Source organism: Lampetra fluviatilis, chromosome 46 (genome assembly GCF_964198595.1).
Source record: "Lampetra fluviatilis chromosome 46, kcLamFluv1.1, whole genome shotgun sequence".
In the NCBI taxonomy this organism is placed as follows: domain Eukaryota; kingdom Metazoa; phylum Chordata; class Hyperoartia; order Petromyzontiformes; family Petromyzontidae; genus Lampetra; species Lampetra fluviatilis.
The window spans coordinates 2,718,297-2,742,162 of record NC_136320.1 but is presented as its reverse complement, the minus strand read 5'-3'; the positions used below and the strand labels follow the sequence as shown (position 1 = coordinate 2,742,162).

The 23,866-nt window shown below is 56.3% G+C and overlaps 1 protein-coding gene across 1 annotated transcript in view; it reads left to right on the top strand.

Moving 5' to 3' along the window:
* LOC144947660 (tyrosine-protein kinase JAK2-like) overlaps nucleotides 1-23,866 on the top strand; it is a 60,065-nt gene that overhangs the window by 1,987 nt on the left and 34,212 nt on the right. The window contains exons 2-3 of the mRNA XM_078876918.1: nucleotides 11,788-11,911; nucleotides 23,040-23,157. Of these exons, the coding sequence (XP_078733044.1) occupies nucleotides 11,799-11,911; nucleotides 23,040-23,157 (231 nt within the window). The 5' untranslated portion in view covers nucleotides 11,788-11,798. The remainder of the gene's footprint in view (nucleotides 1-11,787; nucleotides 11,912-23,039; nucleotides 23,158-23,866) is intronic.

Genomic DNA, 23,866 nt, shown 5'->3' with positions numbered 1-23,866 from the left:
ACACATAGAGATACATAAAGGGTCATACATATACACAGACCTACAGAGATACATAGAGATACGTAGAGATACATTAAAGACATGCCACAGTAGTGCGATTGTGGCCACGCAACCAAAATTATGGACCTAATAATAAATCCATCGAGACACATGGATTTACATAGACCCATACAGTTGGGTTTGGAGCATGGAAGTATAGTACAACAGGTAATCATCACACACACGCATCACATTGACCCTAGCAGGAGCGATGTCTGGCGGTCCAGTCCATCCGTGGAGTGACGGCCAAAGGAGGGAACAGCTGTACTGTGACAGCGATAAATAACGTGAATAAAGCGCCGTTATTGCTCGGGAAAGCCTCACTGGGGTCACGTGACCTTTTTTTAAGACGGTCCCCACTACGTTGGGATGCTGGGCCAATCCCGCGAGTGTGGGAGTGAACCGGAGACAACCCGGCATGCGAAAAAACAGCACTCAAAAGAACTCAACCCTCGCTGAGCTTCTGCGATCCCACGAGGTTGGGAGGGTGAGATCAGAGCCCAATTAGTCGCAAGGAATTACATGTACATAGACAGGAGCACATTTGCAGAGTGCAGCCCAAAAATAAGGAGTGTTTACAGAGTGCACCCACAAAGGAGGACATTTACAGTGCATCCCATAAAGAAGGAGCACATCCACAGACAGAGGAGCACGGTGGCAGGGTGCATCTGTCGGAAATTGCGAAGCACTTGCACATCTTGCAGAGGAAACGTTTCAACAGAAAGGCACTTGAGGTGTGCACGTTTGGGAGCATACGAAGAAGTGTTACCGTAAACCCCATTAATGAGGTCAACTGTATTATTGCAGCGAGTGGAAAGTTATTGCTCGGTTCCCGCGGGTGTTGGGCTCATGCGCGGCCTAGTGTGGTCGGGACATTTTTTTTTAACGAAAGATATTTCTGACAGGGTCAAGAGCGAGAGTAAGGGCCAGCAGATATCCTGTTATTGGGCTGCGGGGACAAGCGAGATAAGGCGGCCAAGCGCTTGGGCAGCACGAACCCCGCACGCTGAACGGGGGACTTCCTTTACAGTTAATTTCGGTGTTTTCTCCGCTCGTAAGCTCAGCGGATCGCTCCTTTTCGTTGTTTTTACGGCGCCACGTCCGACGTTTCGCTCCCGGCGCCGCGCGGGTTGTGGGAGTTGTTTGTCCGTACTTCACCGCGCTGGTCACCGAGGGTTGTCGAAGGCGGGGGTGGGGCAGCCACAGACACGGGAGCGTCGAGGCACAGTGCACGTGACGACAAAGTTCGGGCAAATGGGGCGCAACGTCAGACATCGTGCTGGACATTGTTAATATTATTGCTCATTCGGAGCATTTCTCTTCCCTCCTTTGGCTGCCACTCCGCCGCTTGCCTCGACCAGCAGTCGTTCCCTTCCGGCCCCGTTCTCTGCTGCCTCCCAAGACTGCCTGTCTTAGCAATTGATACGACGCGTGTGTAATGACCACCCGTCGTTGTACTGCGCTTCTGCGCGCTCCCAAATCTACGGTCGGCGCATCCACCAGCCCCGCGATAAACCGGCGCGGCGAAGTATGGACAGGAACGGAGGTAGCGACCGTCTCTTGTGATCTCCGCGCGGTCGGTCGAGCGATCCACCGATTCCCGCGTCCGCTGCTCGACCGTGCAATGGGTGAGGCCTGACCGGGGGAGGGGCCTGGTGCCCTCCCGTCGTCCTCGCTCGGTGTTTTAGCGGCGGAGAGCGGGCCGCGTGACACGCGACGCACGATACGCGATTTCAACAACGAAATCTCGAGCCGCAGCCTCCAGAATCAAGATCAGCGAAATCACACGCGGGGCCCGAGGCCTTCTTTACACAATAGCCTGCGCGGCCACGGCAGGTTTCGCAACCCAGGATTGCGTGGTTGCGTGCGTCCGTGCGTGAATGCGTATGTCCGTGCGTGCGTCCGTTATGAGGGCGCCTGCAATTCCCTGCGGGTGTCTGGGCAGTCCCATCGGTCTCTGCAGATGCGGCGAAGAGGACGGCTAACCTCCCTGGCCGGCGCGGTGAAGTATGGTGAAACAATATCCGTGACCGAACAAGGCACGGCGAGGCCTTCGTCCTGCAGTTGATGGTTAATTATTCACATTTGAAAGACACCACCACTACCACCGCCAACATTCGCGGTGGTTTTGAGTGCGCGTGTTTTTTCTCGCTCGATCGCCGCCATCTCTTGCCGATATCTCTCCTCCAAATCTCGCGATGTGCCAGCACCGTCACCCCTGGTCTGCAATCCCCGACTCGTTCGAGGGCATCGCTAACGCCGCAAGTGACACGCGCAGGTGTCATTGCGCAATGCCCCTGTGGGGTGGAGCGGTGGCGCAGCAGTTAGCGCACACGGCGCCACCAACCCGGCAAATCGAGTTCAATTCCCAGCCATGGCTGACATCAGCGGCGTTGACACGAAACCGGTCGTGGGTTGACCCCGCGGCCTTAAATTAGCATCTGCTTCGATGTGTAAAAGCGTCTGCGTCGGGGAGAGAAAGGCAGCCGCCGGGTGTGGTGCCGGCAACACTACCGGGTCTTAATCGGTGCTCGCTTAAAACAGCACTGGCCCCAGCAGTCTATGAAACGATGGTGGAGGCCTCTTGACTGGGTAACAAGAACCGGTGCATGTAGCCGGCTGGCTCAGCATGAGAGAACCTGCGGCTCGCAATCTTACTAACTATACAAAAACTGTAATGCCCACTCAGCTATATTAGCTCTTTTTCAGAAGTGACCTGGCCACAAATGATAGCCCAACGAAGTGGCTTATCGCGTGGAATTTTAAAGCAGCCAAATACTCTAAACGCGCTTTTCTTAAACGTGGAGGGAAAAAACACGGAGGAACTGGAGAAAAATCCCCACACGAGCACGGGGAGAACATGCAAACTCCAAATATACAGCAGGCGTCTGGATCAAACCCACGACCTCCTGTATACCAGGCGAGGTCGTTAACGTCTCTCCACCGTGGCGCAATCGCAATGTTGTGAGTTCAATCCGGATTGTGGGGGTGCTAACTCGGCCCATCATTTTCCACCACTGGCTCTGCGGGGCTGTGAACGGAAGCTGAGCATCACTTTGACAGTCGCTCTCCCTTGGGCCGCGGGTCGATGCAGTTTTGGTTCTCCTGTAATTGATGAAAATAAAACCAGTCTCTCAGGAATAATCAGTGGGGGTGGGGGGGATCTGAAATGCCAGTCAAAAAGTCTGACTCATCAGTCACGACTGCAAGGCAAGCTTGCTTGTGCAAGTTACGCACGCAAAGAAAAAGATCCTCCATTCAGCCATGCAGACGGATGGCTGCAAGCGCTGTTTGTGATCAGCCATTAAGGCCGTCGCGGCATGCGAGGTGGTGGTGGTGTGGCCAGCACCTGGCGCTTGCGTGAGGATGAAGATGATCTTGGTGAGAACCAGGTTCAGATGATCCTCCGGGTTCCATGTGCAGTGTGCTAACCACTGTGCCACCGCCACGTACGACGACAACGACAATAGCCATTGACCGCTAAGTGACGGTGATGTCACCGCGGGGCTTGTGCCAGGCTAGGTGCACTTTGAGGCCGCGCAAAAGTGTGGCTAGGCTTGCTGGCAGGAGGTCATGGGACAGACCCAGGTGTGTTGTGGGTTAATGGACCGAGGTGACGGACAGATGGCCATTAACCTGGAGAGACCGCTGCTCTGGAAGGGCCCCGAGTAACAACGCACTTGAGGGGGTTCTCGCACGCTGCTTGGGGCACGGAGGGTGGGATGGGGGGGATGGGAGGGAGGGGGGGGGGGGTCGTTTGTTTGACCATACTTCACCGCGCCGGGCATAGCGGGGTGGCCGTTGCTGGGAATCGAACTTGGGCCGGCGGGTTCGCGGCGCGGCGCTAACGTGTTGCCGAGAAATTGGAGATTGTTCAATTAACGGGCGGTGACGGGAAACTCGATGGATGACTCTCCTCTGCAGTTTGTTCATATTTTCCATTGACGGTTGCTTGGTTGTTCGTCGTGACTGGCTTAGATGAGTTTTGTGTATTTCAGGAGTCATCAGCAACTTGTAGTTTGCTTCCTCCTATTTGCTTCGTCGTCGTTATATTTTTTTATATTATTGCTTTTGTAATTTTTTGAGACTCCTCTGCCAGTCTCTTGAGCTCTCAAACCGGGTTCAACAAAATTAACTTGGGGAAACCCAGCGGTGTAATGTACACCGCGGAACCTGGCGATGTGGCCAAGGGTCGTCGCCAGGCCACGGACGACCGAGCGGAGAGAGAGAGAGAGCGAGAGCCTCGGAGCGGATCGTTCACAATCGGTGAAATTACTCTCGTCAGCAAATTATTCGCGTGGGAAAACTTGGGCCAAAGCTGTAAATATTTTTTGCTTTTCCGATTCGCTGAGAGGAAAAGAAAAAAATATAACCTTTCGACACGACTGCAACGATGGAATATGACTAAATGAATAATAACAAGACGAGACATGTGTCTCCACGAGAGACTTCTAAATATCGGCGATAATGGACGAAGCGTAAAGCCCTGCGCCCATCAGCCCAAAGCCCCCGAGGACCGTCTCTTTTAAGTGTGCACGACACGGCCCGGTTTCGACTTCCCTGCGCCTCATCGGCGGGGCGCGGCCCGTTAAACAAATGGCCCGCCGGATCGCCTGACGTTGCCTGCGAGAGCACGCCGCATCTCGCGTGGGGGGCCCCGGTTCTCGCGGGTCGCCCCGTAGGGTCTCGCGTGGGGGGCCCCGGTTCTCGAGACCGCACGTAGTGGCTCGCCACGTCTCCCCCCTCTACGTGGGCGAAGGAGCGTGAGACAGCGAGGACCGTTCCTGCCCCCCCCCCCTCCATTCTTGAGCGCGACGCTTCCCGGAGAGTTGACGGCGATACAAAGCGGCTGGCTTTGTCCGCGGCGTCACCAACGACCCCCGCTCGCCCGTGCCGTCTCCACGGCCGTCGACGGCACCAGCGTCGCACGCCGCGCTTGCTGTGCGGTATATATATAAAATAAAATGTATATCTTTTTGGGGGGGGGGGGGAGAGTTTGCACAGCTGCACCTTTACCGTACCGCAATTTTTAAAAATGTTACCAGTGAGAGACTCATTGAGCTATACAGCTCTTTTTCATAAGCGACCTGGCCACAAGAAATAGCCCAATGAAGTGGCTTATCACGTGAAAATTTATAGCGGCCAAAATACTCTAAACGCGTGATAAGAATCCAAATATACAGGTGTTAGAGTCGAACCCACAACCTCCTGTATACCAGGCCAGGTAGTTAACATCTCTCCATCGGTCGCACGAAGCTTGGCCGTGTGGCGTCATGGTGCAGGGCTGGCTTCCTTTACGTTACAGCAAATTTGTCAATTCACTGCTAGATGAAGCACACGGAGCGAAAACGTCGGACGTGGTGCCGTACAACGCGCGGTGCGACGGCAAAGATGCGTCGGAGCGCTGCTGTCGTATCTGCTCGTTAACGTAACCGGCGGCAGTGTGAATTGCTCTGCCGTGAGATTAGAGGTGGTGACGGCTTGCCGGTAGGCTTTCATCCAGCAGTGGATAGATTGTCGCGACTGCTGCTGCTGCTGACGACGACGACGACGACGACGACTTTGAACCGAACGGAGATAAAGAACAAAAACCCCCCGACATCATCGTGGCCGATGCGAGTGTAGACAAATAAAAATATGAATCTCAAAGTCCCGTCAGTAGGAAGATAGATTTTGTCACACATCCTTTCAGTCAATGATGAAAACAAAAAATATCGGCCGAAAAGATTAAATATTCGTGTTCCATCCACGTGAACGGTTTGGGTGCCGCGAGTCGTTATTTTTAAAATGCTCGGCGCCTCGCGATGCTCGCGGTGACTCTTGCCTGTGGCATGTGGCGATCTCGGTGTCAATTGCCCAACAGCAGCTTTGCCCATGACACGTAGAATACATGCACGAAGCCATTCAAAGTGTGTCACGATGAACAGCCGATCAACTGCCGATGGAAAATATTAGGACGAAGTAAACCACCTGAAATGTCCGCCCATCATTCCGCCGGGGGGTCGATAAAATGATCACCACTTTGTGAGGAAGTCGCGGTGGTCGTTGTATAAAGAGGTGCGTCCCTGGCATAGGATTGTGGAATTTCCGCCATTGTTTCAGGCCTGTAAAACAGGAGATGAGCATCGGCTCATTACGTTCATTTTTTTACCCTTTCGTTTAATTGGGAACTTTTTAGATAATTGGGAATGTATAGTGCACGCCGAGTTAATGTCCCCGCTCACGGCCAACGTTCGTGGCAAATTTTGCGGTGCTAGTTGTACGCTTGGGCCGCCGAGTGGGGTCCGGTCGAACTCCCAGCCGTGGTGGTGCCCCCCGGGATTAATTTTAGACGGATGTGTCCGGGCCGGCGACCCGGGACACTCTTCCCGTGCTCGGCGCACCACGAACCCGGCATTCCTCTTGCCAGCGACATTAACAGCATCACGTGATTTGGTGATGTCGCACTCTGCTGAAGGCCGCCACGCGTCTTCCTCCGCGCTGCTCCACTTTGGAATTCCCTGCTCCCATTGTCGTCTCTCTTTCCTGGTGCTTCTCTCTTAACCTTACTCGATTTCAAGAAGCACACTCAATCTTCATCTCTTGCACCTTCATTGGCGCTGTTTGTTGGGGTTTTGGGGAGCTTTAAAGGGCCCGCGCTCGGCGACCCGTGATAAAAAAAAAACGATTCCGCCGTTTATGACCTCCGTGAAACAGGTGGGCAGGTCGCGTGTGGTGGGGTCAAGCGTGGGTAACTCCAACTCCTGCGGAGACGTCTGGCCAGCGTGGAAAAGTAGGCCAAGTACCCTCCCCGGAAGGGGCTGTCTCTCCGGAACCACGGGGGGGGGGGGAGCGGCTCGGTTCAAACACGCGTGGCAATCGGCCCGACCGCTCGCCGCCAAAAACACATTGGGCTCGGACGCGGGGAAGCAACGCGCCAGAGGGAAACGGCCGGCGGGGGCGGGAGCCGGGGGCCGCCCACGTCACGTGCTCACGCGCGCATCGTCAGCCCCGTGGGTGCGGCGGAGGGGGGGTGGGGGGGGTCACGCCGGGCTGAGCGGCTGCCTGTTCAAACGGCCCCGGCGCGGGGTCGCCTGGTGCGTTCGCCGCTGCCGCCTCCGCTGCCAAATCGGTGCCGTCAGGAAACCGCCGCTGCCGCCGCCGTGCTGCGGCGGCGGCAGCGCCGGCTGCCGAGCCCCGGCTGCCGAGCCGATTCTCGTCGCGCGCTCGAGCCGTGCGGCACCCGAGGGCTTTCTCTCTGGCGCCGGGCGGCTTCGTGGCGGCGTGTCGTCGTGGACTTTCCGTTTTCTCCCGAGGGATGTTTTCCGTGGTGGCTGACTCGGCGCGAGAGCGAGCGGCGGTCACGAGCGGGGAGGTCGCGAGTTCAAATGCTGCGAGTTAAGAATGATCGTTTGCCGGGGGGGGGGAGGGGGTTGTGGGTGGGGGGTTGACTCGGCCCTATCCGGTCCTCCGTCGTCGACACAAACGAGCAACCACCTTGGTCCACAACTGAACGGCTGTTTACATCTAGAAAGACTTGCTCCTGGCAAAGGAATGTGGAATTTCTACCGACTATAGATCAGGGCTGTAAAAACGGGACACGAGAATCGCCATAATTGTTCATTTGTGCAGGATATCACTATGACGTGTGTTTCTTTAGCGTTATCAAAAACAACTGTGCGTGGAGCGGAGTGGATGGTGATCTGGAACGCGGAAACAGGAGCTGCCAAATACGATGAGAAAATGATTGTCGCACCATTACAAGGCACGTCACTCGTTAGTTTTGCCCGCGACCAGATCATGGGCTGGAATGTGTGGTCTGGAGCGGCAGCAGCGAATCTAAATACGCCCTGTTCCGCTTTTAAAATAGACCTCCCTATTTGTGTCTCCAAGTAAACATTACCGTGTGGTTTTGGGAGGTAGCCAAACGCGCTCAGAGGTCGTCGTAATCGAGCGGGTGCTGCTGACAATATTGGGTTTGAGTCCAGGTCACAACCGTCCGTGGTTAAACCGGTTTCTCAGGCGTAGAGAATGCATAAACAAATCCCCATTATATCAAATTTGGTTCTGCACTTAATTTGGATGCGTTTCAGCTCTGAACATTTAAATCACAACTTTGACTGGCACGTAAAAAAAAACATCGCTCTCTGCATAGCAGGGAGCGGGTGGACCAGATGTCACTTGAAAGGATTTCAGAGGTAGCGCTGTGATATCCGCTTCTGCTGGCCCAATGCTCTTCACAAAAACTCAACACATGTGTGAGCAGTGCTTCCGCTCTCAGGGTTGCACGACTCTGCGATATTTCCTAACGGATTCTCCGTCTCGTTGAGGTTTATCGGGGGGGAATGTTGGTCGCAGAATAAAAGTTTGAAACCATCTTTGTTGCATTCCATCAACCAATCGGTCTCCCCAGACCAACATTATCTGGCAGCTTTTGTTTACGGAGGCGAACTCCGCGCCACCTTTAAGACGTCGGCAGCATTTCCGTTGATGCAATCGAGCAAACAAAGCGCATCGACAGATGTCTCCTGGAACAATGCGAAAAAAAAATGATCGGGAGGTGAATTTTTAGTTTTTCGGAAATGTTTTCGGACGGACAGTTTACTCGAAGGAGGCTCCGGGTCTCTCGCAATGGTGCCTGCGTTTGCCCACTGTCTCCGGCCGCACACAAGAGTAGATAACCGGTACGAAGAAGACGACCCAGTGGGAACCTAGCTTGGGAGTGAGGTCGTGTTGTTGTTACGGAATCGGCGCGAGGAAAACCGGCTTTGCCAAAACTCGCCGGCACGAAACCAGAGCTAAGACGACGATGCGTGAATACGCAAATTCGTGTTTTGCCCTGACAGCCGCCCACTTTGTACTGGACTGTGTGAAGTTGCGTGGCCATTAGGAACTAAACCCCTACCCCCCGTCCCCCTTCTGCTGTCTCCCCGCACCCAAGTTCCGAATCCTCGGGGATTAAGTAAAAATGAAAAAATGTTGCTGCAATATTTACACGGGGGGGGGGAGCGGCGGTGAGAGAGGATGGAGCGGAGCGCAGGGTGAACAAAAGCAGCCAGCGGGCGCCCCGCATCGCCGCATCGTCGACGGTCCGACTCCAGTCGAACGCTCGCGGTCGGCCCCGACGCGCTTCGTGCGCAGTTGCTCGGCGGGGGAGAGAGCCGTCGAGCAGCGCCGGCTCTCCCGCCCCCCCCGCCCCCCCGCGGCGAAGTGGCCGCCGCGAGGGGGGTCAACATCTCGAGCCACCCCGAGACGGAAAAACACATCGGCCCGCAGATCGTCGATTGCGTAATCACCGCCACACCCCCCCCTCTCACGCCGATTCCTCCACCCCCCACTCCACGCCCGCCCGACCCCTCTCCCCTCTGTTGGAACAAATGTTTCTGAGGCCGCTTTCGACAGCGATGCACTTACGGCATCTGCTGCTGTTGTTGTTGTTGTCGTTAATTTCTGTGAAGTGTGGCGTTGTGGCATATTCCGTGCTTCGTAATCTTACGTCTGTGTTTGTTTTCGCGTTGACGTTCGATGCGGTCTGCTCCCCGCGCTTGTTTGAGCCTCTGGTCAACACTGGCGGCAGCCCTCGTGTCGCACGCCTGATTCTGCCGATGAGCCCCAGGTGGTCGAAACCCCGTCCAGAGGTTGATTGCTTAAACAAACGTGATATATTGGTCAGGAAAGCCCATAGACTGATGGATTACATTGCATTTGTATTCATTGTTGTACTCCTAACCTTACATGCCTATGCCCCATGCCTGACACTTGTACAGTTTCAATCCAGCAGTGGATCAACAAAGTCCCGCATTGCTTATTGATCGGCAATCGATATTGTCGCGGTCGAGCAGCCGGTCGCGTGCGGTGGCGTACAATGTGGGTACTCTGACACTTCTTCCGAGACGCCTAGCCGGTGTGGAAGAGTAGGCCAAGCGGCGTCTACGGAGGGGGACCCTCTCTCGAGCTCCCTCGGGCGGGGGGGGCGGGAGGTCCTCCCGTCGGCGAGCAAATTGCGCGTCCTGCGTCTTTATCTCGTACCCGTTACGATCAAAGCTGTGAAGTAGTCAATCGGTTCGCTGGCTCTCTCTCTCTCTGGTGATTTGTGCAGAAGGACCCGGCATTGAGACAGCCGCGACCTTTGTAAATGCCTCATTCTCGGCATTTCTGATGGCCGAGTGCGCACTGCGTTTTCGACGATAAATCTCAAATTCCCCTCCCCGTCCCCGACGGAGATGTATCTGGCCTGACGCTATCTCGCCCGGCCGCTCACGTGTGCGGCTTGCGCCGCGTGGAAGGGTGGGTGGCTGCGGAGCTTTTTCAGGCGCACGTGGAATCCACGGGGTGCTTCCTTCACTTTTGTTTCTTGAGGCTCCCATTCTCAAAAGTCTCCCTAAGGGTGAATCCTTTTGCTGGAATCCGGGGGCCGATGTTGCCGGCGGGGGGCGGGGGGGGGGGCGATGTTGGCCGGGGGGGGGGTATGCACATACCGTTTAGAATGCGCCACGAAAGCCGCGGTGGTCTCACGGCGTTAGAATTCGCGCGGTGGGACCGGTTGCATGCACGGGGGGGGTGGGGGGGAGAGGTGAGGCATCCACGCCGCCGCGTCCCCCGACCGGACCGTCGCCGCAGGGCAGACGGACGCGCCGCGGATGCCGAGGGGTCAAGGGTCGCGCTGCACCGCTGCCGCTTGGCCGGCGAGCAAATCGGAGGGCAGGGCGGGCGTCCGCTTGTTTTCGCGTCCAGAAGTTCTAATCAGCGGAGCGCAGCAGCTCGCACGCGGTTGGCTCCTGCGGTTGTGCTGCTGGGTGTGGGTATTGGGCATGTAACATTTACCCCCTCCGCACGCCACCCCCTCCCCACCGCCCCCCCCACTACCCGCAGAGAGGCACGGCAGGGGGGAGTGCCCAAGAGGGACAGTTGAGCCGGCAAATTTTTCGGGGCCAGTTTGTCCGTCATGGACCATTTTAAAAAGATATATTTCAGCAATGTTGTAAAAATTAATAAGTGGACATCCTCGACGTTTCGTTTGGGATACTTTTTATTTTAATCTTGATTTGAAGCTTTCGTGACTGCAGGAATCCATACTCTTAGGTTCTTTCGGTAAAGTCACGTAGGTAGAAAATAATAGATCACGACGTTTCGATCGCAACTCAAGCAGTCGCCTGATGACCATTGCTTGCGTTGCGATCGAAACTTCGTGCTGTATTATTTTATTCTACCTACGTGACTTTACCGAAAGAACCAAAGAGTATACTTTTTATTTTATTTCTTTCTTTCGCTTCCATGGAAGTGTTCACGCTCCTGCGGATTACAACTGTAACGGCGACGCTCGTTCGCAGGCCGCTTGGCTTTTCGAGCCTTTGGGCCTCTGCTCAGCCACCGTGATAAAAAAAAAAATACTTTGCGCACGCTGCCCCAGCGGCGGTGTAACGGTCAGCACGCCGCTGCTGGCAATCCAGAGGTGGCCGGTTCGACTCCATCTCCATGCGCGGAAGTTGAAACAATGGGGCGAGTTTCGTACAATCCCCCCCCTCCCCTTACCGCCTCTGTCCACCCAGCCGTACGAATGGGTGCATCGCAGTTAAGTCCACGATCGACAGGCCACGCGCACGCCCGGGGTAAAGTATGGCTACGCCCGCGTCGGTCCGGTTCGCGTGGAAGACTAGGCCAAAGCACCCTGTCTCGAGCGTAGGCCCCTTCCGCCAGCGGCGCGGCGAGCGAGCGATGGCTGAGCGGACGCGGTGACGGTGACGCTGCGCCTCTGTGCTCCCTCTGCAGACATCCTGCTGATGTACCACAGCCTCTTCGCGCTCTCCAACGAAGACGTGGCTCTCTGGTATTCCCCGAGTCACAACTTCAAGGTCGAGCCCTCCGCCTCGGTCATCGTCACCTTCCGCATCCGGTGAGACTCCTCCTCCAGCCCCCCACCCCCGGACGCGTGTCTCCAACTAAACCCAACAAAACAATATATATGTAAATAATAACAAATCCAGCAAGCCAATCTAGTAATGGATCAGCGACTATTCTGTTAACAAAGTAAGGTTCGTGAAAACCAGTGGGCGGTGTCGGGGGGGGTGGAGCGCTGGTGGAGGCAGCTGCATGGATACCGTGCAGGATAAAAAAAAAATGCATTCCGTACAGGAGTAAAACGTGAAACGAACACCTTGCGTGAATGCTGACGTCGCGTGGACGAGTGGCGTGGACACGCGGACTCTCTCTCGGTGTTGTGGCCTCGACAACATGGGGGGGGAGGGGGGTGGTCGCCAACCACGTGGTTAGGGGGTTTTGTATATTTCTTTGAGAGTGCGTGAAGTGTCCTCTCAGACAAGACACATGGACACGGAGACAGAAAGCCACGATATTCCCCAAGCAAGGCGTTGTGCAGTAATAATTGTCACCGTTGACGGAGCGTGGTGGTGGCTCTTCATGGCTCTGCGTGGCCCTGCGTGGCCCTGTCGTTCTGCTTGACTCTGCTGACGCCGAGCGCGTGCGTCTGGCCGCCGCTATGCGGCACACAAATCACACTCCCCCCCCCACCGAGAAACCACCGCGACGCGAGCCGTGAATACGTCCATTACCAGGCGACTGTCGCCGGTGCTCACAGCAGCCAGAGAAACGCGGCGCGAGCCATGAATATGTCGCAGGTGCTCACAGCAGCCAGAGAAACGCGGCGCGCATTGGCAGCTCGCTAAAAATCGCACGCAACTCGAACAAAAATGAACCAGTCTGTTACACTCATCGCTACCTGCGAGGGATGCACCCGTACCACAGGTTGGGAACTGCTGTTGTAGCAACAACAATAAAAACAAACTTCCTTTGAATTGACGCCGAAAACCTAGCCTGGCACGGGGGTCGGGGGCACGGGCTCGTGAACCGGAGTCAGGGAGGGGGCACATCCCCATGTACGGGACACGGCAGCCCGGCCTTAAGATAGTCCTGAGTCCTGGCAGCGTCGCATTGCAGCGATCGCGACGCTAGGCACACACGCCGAGCGTCGCGTGAGTCGGTGCCGGTTTTATATCTGGGTTAAAGTAACACGTGCCTGTGTGTGTTCGTGTGTGTACATGTGTGCGTGTGTGTCCGTGTCTGTACGTGTGAACATGTGTGTGGGGAGCGGAGGCGTGGCGGTTACCGCGCTGCGCTACGAACCTGGCGCCGACCCGAGTTCGAATCCTGCTCGCGACCGATAACAGTGGCGAATATATTGAACCCGTCCTGGGCCTCCCCTAGGTCGACTCGGCCTTAAATGAGTATCCGGTGCGGTGGGTAGACATCGTCACCGAGGACACACATGCGGCCGGGCGTGGTGTGTTAGCTACCACCAACGCCTCGTGTGCCGAGCAAGCCTAACAGGTGCTCACTAACAGCCGTTGACCCAACAGTCTGTTAGAAGCTGCAGGGGGGGGGGGGTGATCTTTGTATTTGTGGAGAGGGCTCGCGCGTCGTTTTTCCCAATTTCCAACGCTAATGTCCACATTTGTGTTCGAGGCCACAGATCGTTCATCGGCGCGGCAATCGGATGCGCTTACTTTCATACTCGCAGCTGGAATTCGGCAAAAAGTGAAATTACGTTTGGGGGGGGCGTGGGGGGCGGCATCGTCTCGCTGCGCCTAAGGGCGCGGTTCAACCGCAACCCGGAGTCGAACCCAGGGAACTCCGTCCGCGGCGCGGCGCTCTGACCTCCGGAGCCACGTGGCCTTCCCTTTCGAGCTCAGTTGAAGGGGGCACGGAGAGGAGGGGAGTCGAGGGGTGAGGGGGGGAGGTCTCCTGGGTTAGATTGCAAGTTTACTTTGTTTGAGCACGGGGAGATGTCGCCAAACGAGACTCGCTTGCAAATGAGTCGCAGATGAGTCTTCATTTGCTAGTGGCACCTGGGTCACCAGAATGACAAAGGGCGAAACAATTAAAGTCTCACAGTCATTAAGCAAATCGAAATTTGAGCAAAACAAAAACGACGGTGTCTAATGATAAATCGTAAATATTGCACAAACGGGAGAGTTTTTTGATCGGTGTGTTTCGTGTAGATGACCTGCTTAAACTATAAACTGTTAACACTTTTTTTTTTGGAACCAGGTAAGGCCCACGGAGATATGTAGCTTTTATCCGGTAGCGACCTGGCCACAAATGACAGCTCAACGAAGCGTCTTACCGCGCGTGGACGTTTCTAGCAGCAGCCAAATACACATTGAAGGCGTGTCTCTCAATGTGGGGGGAAAAAACGGAGGACCCGGAGAAAAAGCCACGTGGCCACGGGGAGAACGAGTGAGAGTAACCGGGACGGAGTCTCGTTTACAAGTGTGACCTGGGTCTTCGGAAGAACAAAAGCAAACCAATGAAATTAAAGGACGGGGATATACGTATGCGTGTTGAACTTCTTTCGCACCACACGTAGCCAACCGTGCTAATCGGAGGTGCGGGAATGGAAGCGAATAGAACATGGGAGAATATAATTCGACTGTGTCACACGACGAGCAATCCAAAACGTTTGCATCGCGAGAGGAGGAGAGGGGGACGCGTGCGCGGAGGTGGATGGCGGCAGCCGTGCGGATGAGCGGATAGGGCTGTTCTCGAACCCCACAAGTGGCGGCAGAGAGAGAGGAGCGACCTCCCCGTGCCGCTTGAGGACCCCGGACGAAATCGCCTCTCGGCGGAAACCGCGATTCAAGCCCGGGGTTAGGATTGTCTCAAATTGGCCTCCCCGAACCAGCCGGCCGCCTGATATCCCCCCACGCATTACTTCCGAGGGCCCGATAGGGGGGGGGGAGGGTGCCTCCAGTGCTGCATTACAGGAAGCGCCGCTCGAAGAGGTTGAGAGAGAGAGCGAGAGAAAAGCAAGCCATACAATGCGGCACTGTCACGGCACTGTGCAGCAGCTGGTGCTGCAAGGCGGTTTCGAGGGTTGCGGCGAGGGCGCGTGGCCGTTGTCGGACGTGGTGAACGACGGCGAGACTGCTCCGAGCTTTCGTCACGGACTTGCGGCTGACGGGATTCGCTCGCCGCGCGGAAGGGGACGGAGAGAGAGGAGGGGAAAGCTTCGCAGTGAGTTCCAGCCCGACCGTGGTTAAACCGCTCGAGTCCAGCGAGTCCGCGGACTCGAACCGGCCACAGAGACCCACGCAGAGACCCACAGACTCGCACAGACTACAGGAAAGTGGTTTCCTCTACTCGAGTGCCGCTCCCCTCTTGGGCTCTAGCCGGCGCGGCGAGGTTAGCAACTGGGGGGGCAAGGGGGGGGGGCAGCTGTGGAACTGGGGCAACGGCGGTCCACGTTCTCTCGCACAGAAAGGTCACGCCGGGTAACCCCGCTCACAAGGTGGAGGGGTTGGTGAATTGTCTCGAGGGACGTTGTGACATCATTTGCAAGGATATGCGCCTGCTGTGCGTGGGTGTCGATGTGAAAAATACACCTCGGGGCGAAATGCAAATAAAACATTACCCAGCGCTGAATGAATATGATAACGATAATCACGACCTTTTGTCAGTCCGCTGCTTTTTAACCATTCATTGCCGTCCGGGTCTCGGTCGTTAGATTTGGCGAGGCCCGTTGAGCCGGGAAGCTTTCTTTCCAGCGACGACCGTGCCGGAAGGTGGAATCGCGCCGGCGACGCCGCGGCTTTGCGTGGCCCGCGTGTACTGGCCATCACGGCACGGCAATGGGCTTACGGACTACGGGGAGGCGATACGTTCAGGTGTCTCACGAGTGTGGAAACGGAGCCCCCCCTCCTCCGTGAGAGCGCCGTGTAAAACTCCCTCGGGCAACGCTGCGGTAAAACACCGGGCGGTGCTTTATTATAGACAGACGGCGAAGTAGGAGCGGTGGCATTTGGGGCGGGGGGGGCTGACGACACCGTTTCGTTTTGTCACTTTGGATGCCCGGCAAAACAATCTCTCCATCGCGCACGTGCCCACCCCCCTGCCACCCCCCACACCCAACCCCGCTCGCCCACTGCGGTTGCGCTAATTAACCATCGGCGTCCAACGAACAGCTGTACTTCAATTAATCCGCCGAATAATTTACCCCTTAATGGACGTGTGGTGGTGTGGTGGGGCCGGCAGGGTGGGGTGCGTGACGCGCCGATGGGGCTGCTGCTGCTGCTGCTCCGGGTGACTGGCGGCCGCTCCGAATTGTAGACAAGAGGGCAGCAGGCCAAGGCTGCGCTGCACTCCGCTCCTCCTCTTCTCTTCTTCTTTGCCGCATTCGCAGACGGTGACTGGAGAGTTCCTAAAGTCGCTGTGGCGTTTCCGTGGAGCTTTCTATATATATAAAAAAAACAACACCACCCCGCAGTCAATGTGGGATTCTTTTTTAGTTTCATCTCCCCCCCCCCCCGCTGATCGAGGTGGTGCTGCTCACTGGTGGAAGCTCCACATTACTGTGATGGGGACGAGTCTATCCGTAAGACCACTAATATCGACTCCCCCCGGGGCACTCGTTATTATTCACCCCGACACGGGGACGTTGCGCTGAGTGGGCCCTCCGCCAATCAGGATTCGATCGCGAGTGGCCGTTCAGTGGAGCATCGCGGGTGAAGAAAATATAAGCGGAGCTTTGTTCCGTCTCCGCGTACGAATGGAGGTATGTGCGAGTCCACAGGCCTCTTGGCGATCAACGCTGACATTACCCCAAGCTGCTTGTGGACCTTATGGCGGGACCCCGGGGTCCCATAAGCCCCCGGCTCTCGCGTAAATTGCGTTGCGACGTCATTTCGTGTCTCTTGAAGGCGAACGACACGGCGATCTATTCCTCTCGACGAGCTCTACACGATGCGCTAATCGAAGTTTCAAAGTTTTGTTTCTTCTGCGCATTCGTCCTCGCTGCTGCGCTTGGACGACACGACAACAGAACGATCCGCGCCAGGTGGGTCGCGGTGTTTATGTGCTCGGTGGGACGGAGTCGCCCAAAGTAAATCAATTAATTACGATTTTGGCTTCCGTTTATTTGGGTACCCGGGGTCCCGCTATAAGGTTCAATTGTTGCAGCGAGCAAACCCTGGGCCTGCGTTGAGAGTCTGGGTCTCACGAGCACGGCTCGGGGCTTGTGAAACAATGCCCTCCTGGCTTACCAGATGTTATTGGCAAGAGCACTCCGTCCCCGCGATCGGGGGCCCCTGTTCAACGCACAAAGCGGCATTGTGGACAAACTCATGGTGCGTTTTCCCGTGGAGCGCTACGGTTAAGAATCAACGTCTTTCCGCACGTGGATAACAGTATAATTTACTCCTTTTAGCCTGTTGGCTTGCGCATACTCATTGTCCAGCAGCATGTGTTTATTCAAGCAAACTGTAAAAAATAACTTCCAAAAAACGTTTGCTGCTCCCGTTGCCACGGCGCGTCGTCACCGTCACGTCGCCGTGCGGCTCTCCGATGCGTTTTCGGGTCGTACCGCCCCCCCCCCCACCCTGTCTTCCGGGCATGATGTCCGACGTTTTGCGCCACGTGCCGCTGGGAGTTTTTCAGGCACCGAGGAGGAGCGAAGCGTCGGACAACGTGCCCCAACAGCGGCGCGGCGCGAAAGCGCCGCGGGAGAGAGCGAGTGGGAGTTTTCGGAGGCGGCGGAATTCCTTCCTTCCCCTCCCTCCGTGGAGCCGAACGTTCTAATGAGGTCCCTCCGATCCCTCCTTGCCTGTGCAGACGGTCACGCGACTTCAGAGGCTTTCGGCCAGCGGGAGGCCCTCTTTTGGGTGTGGCTGAAACGTCAGCACCTGTTAAAATAAAGATTAGGACACGGGGATAAAAACTGAAAATCGTATAATCCTCGGCGCTGTTTTCTTGCATTAATGGCTCGCGATTTCTGTGGCCGCTGCAGGCGGGATTGCCAAGGCGGCCCCCTTTTGTATTCGGCGGCAGCGCGGAGACCAGCGAGGTCACGTGCAGGCCTCCCGCGGAGCTCACGTGCTGCCCCTCCCCCCCCCTGCCCCCGCCCCTCCGGGTGTACATCCCTGCCTGGGTCAACTGAGTTCCACCGTGGAGCCGCGCGCTGGCCGCACCGCTATCGTCGCACCGCTATCGTCATCCTCTCTCGGGCGCGCTGCCCCCCCCCCACCTTTGGCTGCCGTTCCACCGCTTAGTCTCGCCCGCCGGCCATCATCGATCCCTTGCGGCGGCAAGGTCCTGCCCCCTGCCCAAGGCCACTTGGCCGCAGCGTACGTTCTCCAATCCGAGTTGCTCCTCCACCGCAAAGCGTCGGGGGGTGGGTGGGGTGCTCGTGGCTACAAGGGCGCGAGTTCTAATCCCAGCCTGGGTCTATGCTGTCTCTTCATCAGCACCACCACCACCGTCGTCGTCATCATTGTTTGTCTGGCAGTCGTAGACTGAGCCACCGCCTTTAGGAAATGGCATTCCACAATTGGATTTTTGAATCCATCTGTGCGGCTGTTTGAGAGTTTTGCCAGGACGTTTGCTTGGTCGTGGGTTTTCTCCACGTTCTCCGGTTCCCCCCCCACCAGAAGTCGTGAATGGAAAGGGCCAAAACGTCCAACTGTAGCAGGACCCTCCTGCAAAAAGGGGTCCTGAGACTCGGTGAGGCTCTCTGCTAGCTAGGTAAATATAGGGAATGGTTATTATTACCTGTATCATAAGCCACACTAGTTGGTGTAAGACAAACCGTTATTGTGTTTGTTTTGACTCTGGACAGACTTGGGGGCCCGCCATTGAAATGAAGGTGGAATATCCATCACCGCCTTCCTAATAAATACACCAATGTCGAATCAATTTTGTTGGCCCAACGTTCCACGCTTACCGAGTTAGGACCAACAACGCAGATGTTCGCAGTCCAAAGTTAGAGGTGCCCAGGGGAGGCTAGGCGTGCGTGTGCTGATGAGCGGTAGCGGCAGTATGCGGCCCCCTGTAGTCGGTTATTTGTGTCCTTATTATTTGTGCTTGTTTTTCGTGTCGCTGCTAGGGCCGCCACCTTATTGATCAGCTTGAGATCACACCGAGATAAATTCTGCATTTCCTGGCAAAACGGCTTGTTTACAAGTCACAGCCTCCCTCCCTCCCTCCCAATCCACTGCTGGATGAAACCTTCCCCAAGCCGCCTCCACCTCTCACGCTGCTGTTGCCGTCGCGACGCAGCCGGGCCCCTGCTGCACACCGCTCCGTCTCTGCTGCTGCTGTGGTGGTGTTGGCGGTTGCGGCGGTTGCGGCGGTTGCGGCGGTTGCCGCGCTCTCCGGAACATTCCCCCGGTTTGGCTGCTGCTCCGACGCCGGCCTCGCCCAGCGGCCTCCATCCCTTCTCATGGCACGCCGCCCGGCACATGAGCCACTTGCGTCTCTGAAGGGCGAAAGTTATGGATGTAACGCGGGCGCGTTTTCTAATCCGCCCGCTCCTCTCTCGGTCTCCCGGCGCAATCCCTCGCGTGCATCTCTCCCCGTGCTTCCTTGCGCTCTTCAGAGCTCTTCTTTGTTGTTGTTGTTGTTTATGAATTCTATCGTTTCGTCTGGAACGTCTCAGTTGCACGGCTGTCCCCTACCCCCCCCCACCCGCTCCATCGCGTTCCGTTGTGTGTCCCACGTTCGTGATCTGTGTCGTGGTAGGTCATCTGCAAGAACGCGCGCGCGCACGCACACACCGATTAAAAAAAAACTCCCTCGCTTGTCCAATGCTTTCGAATCGTCATCGGACGACTCGGGATTTCTTATTTGCTTCATGGGCTGTTACTTTTTAATTTTGTTAATTCCTTTAGCTTTTTGTCATTTCGGTGGCCCCCGGGTCGCCCTTGCAAAGGTCACGCACGAGTTCTCAGCCGGTGCCCCAGAACGGGCGTGAGCCCTGGACACACTCGCTTCGTTTGGGCACTTCACCGGCAACGGTGCCGGACGCCACGGTGTCGGCGCGACGGGCGACCTTCCTGCACGCCGGCAAAAACGCCAGGCGGCACGGCGGCGATGCCGGCGGCGAAGCGATCGTCCCCGCGCATGCCACTCCGAGAGCCGGGGGTCGTGACGCCGGGTCGTTGCGGGCGCGCGGAGCGAGCGGTGGCACGCGCGCTCGCTCCTTGTGCAACGCGAAGCTGTTTCCTGAGCTGCGCACAAGTGGAGTCCGTGTGCTTCCTGCCGATAAGGCCGTGTCGGGGGCGGCTCTGACGGCGTTGGGACCGGGCGATAACGGAGCCCGCGGTGCCCCCCCCCCTTAGCCTAGGCTGCCCTCTAACATCTGGACTACATAACGGCAGTGGCTTCACAGTCCTGGCCCTTTGCTGACGAGACCCAGAATGTTGAAACCGGTCCTTTTGCTCGTAACAGCAGTGAATGCCGAGACCGCTCCTTTTTTTTGGGATGAGTGTTGGAGCGCTTCATGTGCGAGGAGGCGCGGAGAAGCCGGAGAAAACCCCACCACGCATTTGTGTGGAAGGGTAACACTCAAAGCTCCGCACAGGTGGATTTGAGAATCCATTGCTGGTCTTCCATCGCAATGGCGGTGACGATAATGATAACGATGGCGATGATGATGATGCTTTGTTGACCCAGACTGCGATTTGAATTTACAGATCTTGTCTGTAGAATAACACTCAAAACTTCAGACAGATCGATTCAAGTGTGGTGCCACTGCACTGCAGGCAAGGATGGCTGGCATATGGGGGACACGGGAATGGTGGGGGGCACGGGAAAGGGGGGGGGCAGTCTAGTGGGGGATCGGGGGGGAGCAGGCGTGGGCACGGAGGGCCACGGACAGAAACCGCGGCCAGTCAGTGAGGTGAACGTTGATTTTTGCGAGCGCCGGGCGGAGAGCGACTCCGAGTGAATGGCAGTGGTGGGGGCACTGCGGTGGGGGGGGGGTCGCGGGGAGCTGTCCCGCCCCCCCCCTTCGGTGTCCGCCACTACTGTGGCCGATTGTGCGATTCCCCCAAATGCTTTTGTGTGGAATTTGACTCTAATCCCGCGAGCTTTGGGTGTTTTTTTTTAAACATTACAATGGAGAGCTGGCGCTTAGCCCTGGCACAATGGCACACACGCTCATTCATTCTCGGACGCTCTCCCCTCACTCTCCCCTCGCTCTTTCAGATGAAGAACGAGTTCACCCGAACTGTGTACGCCATGCATGGACGCGCACATATGCACACGTGGTCACGCAAAGGCAAACCCACATACGCATGCACGCAATAAAGACAAAGATCCCCCGTATAGCCTTTGGCGCACTGTTCGGGCAAGTGCTGTTAGTGATCACCAGTGAAGGCCGGCACGGCACACGATGGGGTGGTCTGGCCAATATCACTCACGGCCACCTTTGTCTCCCCAGTGCTGATGTTTTCACACGGCTGCAACTTATGATAAGGTTGAGTTGACCAAGGAGAGGCCCAGAACCGGTTCAAAATGTTTGCCACCGTTATTGGTTTTTTAAGCGAGAATTGATTTTAGTTTGCCGGGTTCGTGGTGCAGTGTCCTAACCACTGCGCCACCGTCTCCCACTACCGCACGCGCGCGCGCACACACACACACGTGAGCACACACACAGGCGACGCACACACACACACACCCACCCACACGCACACGGTTGGGCCAACGCACACGTACGCTTGCATGCATTCGCACAGAAGAGAGAAAAAAATAACGCGCCCACACGCGCGCGTGCGCGCACAGGCGCACGCACGCACTTCCTCTACGACTTTTTTTTTAAAGGAACCCATTTAATTCGGACTCGGCAACTGCAGTATGGGGGGGGGGCGTTTCACTTTCAGCACGGTTTACAGTAAACGTCCCGTTTCCTTCCATTGTCGTCGCCAGGAGGCTTTCGAGCCCCTTCCTCACTCTCTCTTTCTCTCCTTTGCCCCGCACAATAATTTTAATTCGTAAAGCGCCCCGAAAACAATCGTTCAATCGTTCTCGGGGCACACGGGGGCGGGCGGGGGGCCGGCCACCGAGCGAGGAGGATGCGTTTCGGGGAAAGTGAAGGTTCCGCCGCCGCCGCCACCACCACCACCCTTGCCCCCCCCCCTCTTTTGTTAGAGGAAGTCTCCTAAAAAAAAGACGACTCCTCCACGGCTGCCGATCGCCCCTCTCCCCCCACGCTCCGCGCCGCGCGCTGCCGCGGCGGTTTCCCAGCGGCGGCCGTGAGAACGATGTTCGGTGCGCACGTCGAATGCGTCGGTGACGTTCGGCAGCCAGCGGTGCCACCAAACCTGGATGTGTTTTTTTTTAAAATCAGTTTGTCTATGTCAGGGATCGGCGGAGCTGCGGCTCCGGAGCCGCAGGTCTGCCGTACGTACGCCTTTTGGCGTCCTCTGGTCGAACACCTTTTTGAGACGAGGCTCCAAAGAAAGCCGTCTCTGGTGTGGACCAATCAGTTTCAATGACAATGCCATATATTATCAGGGTATGTTTTTTGTTTGCATTCTGACCACAAGTATTGTGGTTAATTCAGACATGATTCATTGAAAAAGGTTTCAGTTTGGTGTTTTAACATCTTAACACAACTGTTTTGTTGCCAGAAAAAAGGGGAAAACCTATTCACATGCAGGGGCTCTTTAAGGGACCGCTCCGTGATATTATTCCCGTTCCATTACGGCTCTTGAAATAGTTTTTTGTTTACCGAATAAAAGGCTCTTTTTGTTGTTATGGTTGCCAACCCCTAGCCTAGGCCGACCAAAACTGTGCAGGAAACTGCAATGAAGTTCCACGCAGTAACCCGTACCGGATATCGGTACCAATCGACTCCTGCTGCCTGAACACGGATGTCGATTCCCGGATTGTCCTGGAGAAACGCGGACTGGTGGCGGCCCTATTCACACCCCACTGTCGATCCACTGCTGCATGTCAACGTGCCCGCATGCTTTGTCGGTCGTGCGAAGTTGTTTGACCATACTTCGCCGGTCGGTGGTGACGGCAGGAACGAGAAAGGGGGATTGTGGGTATCGCAGGACCACGTGCGGGTGAAGATGAAACGTGCCACGCCGCATGATGATCTTTTGCGTCTTAAAATCCCTCCCAATTCCCACCCCTGAGCCCCATTGCCCCGGCTCTCCTCCGAGACTAAACATGGTGATCGTCGTGCGTGCGTGTGTGCGTGTGGTGTCCGTGTGTGCGTGCCGCAGGTTTTTCTTCCCCCATTGGCACGGAGCCGAGGGTCCGTGCGCTCACAGATTCAGCCTGTCCAAGGACGGGGAGAACGGAATCTTCGATGACCACGTCATGAATTACCTGTACTGCCAGGTAACGCACGACCACCCCCTCCCCACCCCCCGCCCCTTCCTCCCGCCCCGTGACCTCGCGGCAAAGGTCGATCTCGGGCCGATGCCTCCTGTTGAACAATTATATTGGTAGTTTATTTACGCATGCGAGCACATCGACAGGCCCGTGCACGCGTCTCATTCGTGAATGGGGATAATGAAGCCACTCCGGTCTGCGCTCCTTCAACGGAGGAGGAGCAACATCCACACGAGAGGAACTCTCTCTCTCTGTTCTCATCGTGGCCAGCAGTAGGAGCTCGACATTGCCATTCACAACAATCTAATTCTGCCTGTTTACTCAAGAAAGCCTCATTGAGTTTCAAGACTCAATGTGTGTATGTTGAGCTTCTTCCGCACTGTACGTAGCCGACCGTGCTGATCATGGAGGGTCCTGCCAGGATTTCGCAGCATGGTGCCGATACTGCTACTGGCGTTGTGATGATCCCAATTGAGTAGCTTAATGCGCGGGTAATTTTTTTGACGATTGGGATGTTCTGGCCACTGCGTGGGTTTCTGTTTAACTGTGGGAGAAAAGCGGAGGGCCCAGAGGAAACGCATGCAGAAGGGGGGGGGAGGCGGAGGAGGAGAAAGTGGCAAAAAAACCCGACGCAGAAAAGCGCCCGAGACGTGGGAGTCAAACCCAGGCGCTAATTGGCGCGAGGCACGAGAGCAACCACGACGCCGCAAGCAGC